The 7,428-nt window shown below is 47.9% G+C and overlaps 1 protein-coding gene across 1 annotated transcript; it reads left to right on the top strand.

The window, feature by feature from the left end:
* Positions 1 to 256: 256 nt before the first annotated feature.
* On the top strand, positions 257 to 6,979 carry LRATD2 (LRAT domain containing 2). Its single transcript, XM_054985815.1, has one exon. It carries the CDS (start codon positions 257 to 259, stop codon positions 1,139 to 1,141), a length of 885 nt encoding a protein of 294 aa, XP_054841790.1. The 3' UTR covers positions 1,142 to 6,979.
* Positions 6,980 to 7,428: the final 449 nt, after the last annotated feature.

The raw sequence follows: 7,428 nt of genomic DNA, 5'->3' as shown, positions 1-7,428 counted from the left end.
ATGGGAGATGCTGGGGATTGAACCTGGGACCTCCTGCATGCAATGCAGATGCTCTACCACTAAGCCATGACCTCTCCTTAGCCTAGTGGTCTGTTCTGTAGCATCCTTGAGAAAGAGGCCTAGATACAGTGGCGCGAGTTTCACAAACTCGGAAACTCCGAGGGAGGTCAAGATGAGCCTTCCAGAGTTCGGTGCCGTCCCTTTTCGTGCTCTTTGCACCCCTTCTAATGCATTCATTGGTTTTGCTTCAGCAGGCATGGGGAACCACGTGGAGAAACTGACCCACCTAAACTACAAGGAAGTTCCTACAGCTGACCCAACGGGCATGGACAGAGATGAGGGTCCAAGGATTGGCGTTTCCTACATATTTTCAAATGACGACGACGAACTAGAGCCACCGCCGGATCCGGGGGTGACGGATCTAGCCCGGGAGCATCCCTTGTCCCAACCGTACGACCCGCGGCTGCATGAAGTGGAATGTTCGGTCTATTATCGCGATGAGTGTATTTATCAGAAGAGCTTTACTGGGGATGATACACTTCCAGCAGAGGTGGACGGCGGTGGAGGGGGCCACCTCGCCACCTACACACCAGAGAACCTTTTGAACAAGTGCAAACCTGGTGATCTGGTGGAGTTTGTGTGCCAGGCCCAGTACCCTCATTGGGTGGTCTACATTGGGGATTTCCAAGTAGTGCATCTGCATAGGTTGGAAGTGGTGAATGGCTTCCTGACAGATGCCAGCCAGGGCAGGAGGGGACGCATCGCCAACCAGTTGTACCGCTACAAGCCGCTCAGCCCGGCTACGGTGGTGCAAAATGCCTTGGATCAGGTAGGTTGCAAGGACCGCGATCTCAGCTGGAGGAACTCGGAGTGTTTTGCCGCCTGGTGCCGCTATGGAAAGCGTGAGTTTAAAATCGGCGGAGAGCTCCGCATCGGCAAACAGCCCTACCGGCTGCAGATCCGGCTGGGCGACAAACGCAGCCACACGCTGGAGTTCCAGAGTCTCGAGGATCTCATTATGGAGAAGCGAAGGAACGACCAGATCGGCCGGGCAGCCGTCATCCAAGAGCTCTCCAGCCACCTGCAGGCGGCTGAGGAGGAAGATAGCCAAGATTCGGGTGCCCGGACTGCTGCGGAGTAGCTGCTCGTGCCAAGCGGGCTGTTTAGCCTGGGTGATGGGGATTAAAACTGAAGGCTGCGAAATTGAGCTGTTATAAGCCTTTTGGGCTGCTTCAAGGCAGCTTCACAGCAATCACATGTGAAGGGAAAGGGGGGTGGGCACACGGGAAAGCTGATTAAGTGTCAGTGCTTAAGCACTTAACTCCTACAGTGCAGGACGGAGCTAGCAACTTTCCGTGTCGAAGGTTAAAACTCAGGGAGACTTCCTCTAACTCTCTGTTATGCAGAAGCCTGTCCCCAAATCTCTTCCCCCAGAACTTCCGGGCCTCGTCCAGTGTAAAGCCCATGAGTGGCTCCGGAGGCCCTGATGGTATCTCGTAGGTGGGAAATGGCTGCTTTCCTTTCCCCTCCCTCGTTTGCGTTGGTATTTCTGGAATCTTATTTCCTTAGGCTTTACTGGCTGTGATCTCGGTGGTAACCTTTCTAGCCTTCCCAGGATTTAATGACTAAGTCACTGTTAACTATGTATAATTGGGTTGGCTGTTTTTTTTTAAAAAAAAATTAATGCCAAGCTACTTGGGAGGTGGGAAAGGAGAGGATTGTGAGGTTTCTTCTGAGAGGGTGCTCTGAAAAGAGGGAAGCTCTCCGGAGCTTGGCTTCTGCTAAAGGGCCTGAGATATCTCCATGGAAAAGAGTAGCAGGCCATGGCAGGCTGGACTTTGCTGTACCTTCTCATTCAGTGGCACTAAGGGAAAGGAGGTCACCAACTCTGCCCTCCTTGGTTGTTGGGTCAGGCCACCCCCAAATGTCCAGGCTTTGTAGGTTAGCCTGCAGATGTGTTTAAACTGGAGTGCCTGGGAGGGTGGGGTAAATCTGTTCATTAGAGTAGGACTCATTTGCTTCAAGTCCAGATACCATCTGACCACATCTCTAGACTAAAATTGGGAATTCAGTGTTAATCCAGTTTAATCAGTGTGATCCTAAGCAGAGTCACTCCAGTCTAAGCCGATGGAAATCAATGGGCTTAGGATGGAGTAACTCTGTTTAGGATTGCACTGTACACGGTTTTGGATTTCTCCAAGAAACTGGTTGTTAGGGATTCCTAGCCTGCATGTGGATCTGCAACTTCTAACGATAGTTGACCGTAGATTGTCCTGGATGAAATGCTTTGTGGGTCGGGCTGTTGGTGAATTTGGGTGAGGCTCGATGTCTCTTTCCATTTCACAGGCCCAGGAAAGCCACTTCTTTAGAAAGGCTTCGTTCCTTTCTCTTTTTTCCCTTTGCACCTCGGTAAGCACCGCATATTGTAAGCATTCTCTCCCTTTGTATAGAGGGTTGGAGAAAGAATTCGGTTACCTCCCTGCGAAGCTATTGTTCATTTTCAAGCTAGGAAAAATCTTTCTGTGCCCACTTCAAGAAAATCCCCTCTTGAAGAGTAGGCCTCAAGGTTCATCTTCTTTTCTCTCCTGTTCCATTCTTTGTTTTTAAAAACTTTTCCTGCTGGGCAAAGAAAGAAAGCGGGAACAAGAGAGTTCTTTTTGGTGATGGGTATAAAAGCCGCTTGAGTACTTTTCACCAAGCAAACACAGTTATGGTGGGGGGGCTGCAACATCCTTTCATTTTATCTGCTTAGGCACTGCTTGGGCGCAGTTAGGTAAGTCCTGCTCCTGTGTAAACCCTGTTGTTTCAGTGGGGTTTACACAGCAGCCGTGCTCGATGAATTGCTCTGTTTTTGAGCCTCTGGGTAACAGAAGCATCAGCCTTCCTCTCTCCTCTCTGTTCTTCACCTGAACAGGCTGTTAACAACTTTCCCACCTTTCGCACAATGAGAAATAAGCTGATGAGCCTCGGGTTTGATTTAAGTAGCGGAAATTAGTATTTGGAAGCAAAGGTGTTCGGTGTAATTAAGCAGCGTATTTTAAAAAGTTGCCTGATTTCCTTCCCCCTCCCCCTCAATCGCCTGCAGTTGTTTATTTCTGCTTCTGGAAGCTGAAATCGGTTCTTTGCAGTCTTAGAAGATTTGTGGGAAGCGCATCTGCCACCACGGTGTGCCGCTTTTACTGTAATCGGAACGGGCAGCTGTGGACCTCCCAACATGTACTGTGGAGGTGTGCTGAGGATTGGGGACAGCTTAGAAGGTGCAGATGTGTTTCAGGTGTAGCTTTTTATTGTTGTAGATGCTACGTTGACATTGGGAAACAGTTGTCCTGGTGTCCCTTAGACCTGTTCTTGGGTTACCTTTTTGCAGTGGGGGAGACCCATGAGCCAGACCCACAAGCCGTTAAAGCTCAAACCAGACTGCCTGAAGACAGTTTACCTCTAGAACAGCAGTCGTCAAGCTTCTTATTCTGGGGGGCTATTCCGACTTTATTGGGTTTGCAGCTTAGAAGCCAAGTTTTGCATTCAACAGAATTAGATGGTACAGCTATTTCCAGTCCTTATCATTTTGGGCCACATTTTGGTGGACGAGGGGGTGGAGTCACAGATTTGAGTGCTTCTCCATCAACTCGGTGCTGGCTTCAGGGTTTCAGGACAACCTCAGCGGGGGCCTTCTTCCTAAACCGACACGCCACATCTTGCTTGCCCATACCCCAAGCCCCTCCTCTCTTCAATAGCTGCCTTGTTTGGAAGGAAAGTGAGGTTGGCAGTCACAGGGGCAGGCAACGCCAGTCATCGGGCCCCATAGTACAGTTTGGGTTAAGCAAGCAGCCAACTGTGCCAGCCCTCTGATGCTGACTGGTGGAAGTCTAGCCTGGTCCGTTTGACCTGTGCTTACGTGCCGTCATGTCTTACCCTTTGGAGAACACCCACACATGTGTTCTCCTCCCCCTTCTTGGGTAGCGAAACTAAGGACCTACAAACTTGCAGTGTGTTTTGTGACAGTTAAGCCCAGTTAAGTCAGCCTTGATGTCAGGGACTTTGGTTTATAACTGCATTGTGGGCTACGCACACCTGGCTCAGGCATGGAAAAAGAGCAGTGTGACGAGTTCGGGTGTGCTATAACTCTCTTCTCCCGTGCGTGGGCTTCTCAGTTTCCCATTGTCAGAGAAGGAAGCTTATCAGGATATGTGGCTTGTTGATGAAATCTTTACCATGTAATCATTCAATCATGTCCTCCAGATACTGGGATTGTGACGTAAATGTGCAGCCTTCGCTTGAAAAGCAGAGAATGGGAAGCATTCTGAGTCGTGCTTGGAGGCTGATTATGTGGTTCCCCGCATGCTGGGCTTCCCCACCCCCTCTAATGCTTTTAACTATCAAGGGGTTAGCCCTCCTTCATTGACAAAGTTTCATCTTCTCCAGTGGGAAATTTATGCCAGTGTACCTGAATCATAGACTGAAGTTGTATTGCATTGAAAGAATCCAGTCAATCGGTTCTCCTGAAATTAAATAGGAGTTGGGGACCTTGGGTAGCTTTTGTGGGTAGGATCTCACAGATCTGTTGCGCTGCTAGCTGCTGGTGCAAAAGGATCCTTTGAGTCAGAAGGTTCTCTGTACTTGGTCAATAGTGAAACAGATGCACAGGCTCCAACCCCTTCATCGTGCCCTGACGGAAGAAAGGAGAGCCTAGCCAGAAATGTGTGGGAATGAAATCGTTTGAATCGTGCCCTGATGGGTATACGAGTTTGAACTCGATGATGTTGGACAGAGGCCTTCTGTCTGGTTTTCTGTTGCAAAATGCTGAGAGTCCTGCCCAGTTTGCAAGTGGAAAATGGGGAGGATGATTTGCAAGGGAGGGCGAAGGTGGGACATGTGTCAGCATCTCAGTGGAATGTATATGCGGGCTTCTCTGTTCCCACCACACCAGGGCTCCAGATACGTGTTTGTCATGCAAACTGGAAGAAAAGCAATGAGTAGAGTTCTAGAACAGAAAAGCAGTGTGTGTGTGGGATGGAGGGTTAAGTGCACACACATCTTTTCTCTGCAACCTTCCCCTCGATGTACACATGTGCACACATGCGCTCACACCCACATTTTCTAATGGAGAAATCTAGAAGCCCGGGTTTGCAAATCCCTATTTGCTGCTAATCTTCAGCCTTCTCTGTAAGATCTTTAACAGTTCTGAAGGGGGAATTTTGGCTGGTGCAACTTCTTCCAGTGCTGCAGTATCATAAGGGGAGAAGCACCTTCCAAAATTCTCCCTTCTGTGTTATTATTAAAGGCAATGTCGTTTTGCCTCTGATTGAATCCAGCAATCTTAGTCTCGATCCAGAGTTGATACTTCGTTGTTGACGATTGTGCTCTTGAAATTTTGTATAGAACAAAGTTTATTTCGCAATGTAACAAGTGGTTGTAAAGAAATGATATTTTCATACAAATATTTTTGAAAGAATCCCTCATGAGAAAAAAAAATTACCTTTTTTGAAAGTTGTATTATTTTCCAAGAATCCTCTGAATTGATTTTATTTTTGTTATTAGTGATCTAAAAGTATTTTCTAGGTCATAAATCTAATGTAAAAGAATCTATAGATGTTAGATGTCAAACATTATGAGTCTATGTATCTGCAAGGTACTAAACTATAAATTACTGTGAAAGGAGTATATTCCCCCCTTTGTCTGGAAAGTTAGCAATTTTGTTTTGAAAGAAAATATTGTTTCCCCTTCCCTCAGCCATTATAAACCGTGATCTGCTTTATTTATAAAAGCACAAATTGTTCTTTGCTGGACAAATGACCTGACGCAAGCTATTAAGTGATTAATTGGTGCAGCATTCACTGTTTGGCATAAATCCACTGATAGTTGGTACCAGGGGTCATTTCATAGAAAAAGAGCTGGAGGAACTCATTAGCATAACTGATTAGCATATGCTACACCTCTTGCCATCCCTGGAAGTGTGTTATTAGTATAACTGATTTGCATATGCCACACCCCCTGACATCACCTATTCTGTCTGTTTTGGACCCAATCCTGGCCATTCAGGGCCGAAATTGGGCCCAAAATGGCAAAAAGGGTCTGAAAAGGGGCCCAAAATGGTCAGGATCAGGCCACTGATGAGCAGGGGAGTGATCCACCACCTGTCAGAGGCCCAATCCAGGCAGTTTCGGCCCCAATCCAGGACGAAATAGGCCCAAAATGACCACGAGTCAGGTGGGTGGGGCCACCTGACATGTGACCTCTGGGGAACTGCTGGAACTGCATTCCTGTGCATTCCCCCTCGAAATGAGCCCTGGTTGGTACCAAATGCTATGGAGTATTTTTCATGTGTAGATCTTCAACCGTGTAACTCCAATACCTTGTGGGTGCTGCATTGCCAGGCGTTTCTGTGACTCCAGCAGGGAAACAGCAATTTCCCATCTTCACAAATGTGATAAGGTGTTGGGGAAATTGGAAGCTGTAGTAGCCCATCGTCCAAACAAACTGTGGAGCAGCTAGGTCTAGCTAAGAGCTTGTAGTAACATCTCTCTTCTCAATTGCAGTGAAGTGGTCACTTCAAGCTCCTTTTCAGGACCAAGCTACAAGTGACACCTGACACAGTTGGACACTTGTCAGCTTCCCTCAAGTTTTGATGGGAAATGTAGGCGTCCTGGTCTTGCAGCTTGGCTCTCCAACTGCTGTCCAATGGACTTTTCAACTGTCACTTGTCCAACATTCTGCCAAGCTGCCTACATTCCCCATCAAAACTTGAGGGAAGCTGACAAGTGTCCAACCTGTGTCATTGGTCACTTGTAGTTTGGCCCTCATTTTTGTCCTGTGAACAGAGGAGAACAGTGCATTCATATTAAAATCCCAGATACTCTTTGTGACTGCAAAGATAGGATTGCCCAACACTTGGTGTGGCTCAATTTGTTGTGGTTCAGAAGACCTGAACTTCAGTCATAGGATCGTTGCTGCTGCTTTAAACTCTTCAGGAGAGACTGATTCTAAGGAAAATGGCACAAGTTTGCAAAACCGTTTGTGTGATGACCTCGCTTCTGACGGCTTTGCCTGGGAGGGGGAAGAGTTTACCATCTGGTTTTTCCTGCCTGCAGGATTTATAGTCCATGTTCTCAAAGCTGAAGGCCTCTGAAGGTCCAGCAGGTTGCCAAGAGATGTGGGAGCTCCTCCCAACTGGGTGTGGATTGGACCATGTGACAGAAAGGCCACTCCCTCCTCTCCCAGTTGCTGCCGGCACGCCTATCGGCTTGGGTAGCTTGCTGAAGAATAGCAGGACACATTGGGCCTAGATTCTTGCTTCTCTGGTCTGATTTGTCTCCGTGATGATAACTGAGTACTGCTACCAGGACACAACCTATGCTACAGACTTACTTTGCGACTTCCCTACAAAGAACCCTGGGGGTGCATAGTTTGGATGGATGCCAAGTGGCGGAG

Source organism: Eublepharis macularius, chromosome 7 (genome assembly GCF_028583425.1).
Source record: "Eublepharis macularius isolate TG4126 chromosome 7, MPM_Emac_v1.0, whole genome shotgun sequence".
NCBI classification, from domain to species: Eukaryota; Metazoa; Chordata; class Lepidosauria; order Squamata; family Eublepharidae; genus Eublepharis; species Eublepharis macularius.
Note: the sequence above shows the minus strand (reverse complement) of the source record. Positions and strands in the feature narration are given on the sequence as shown.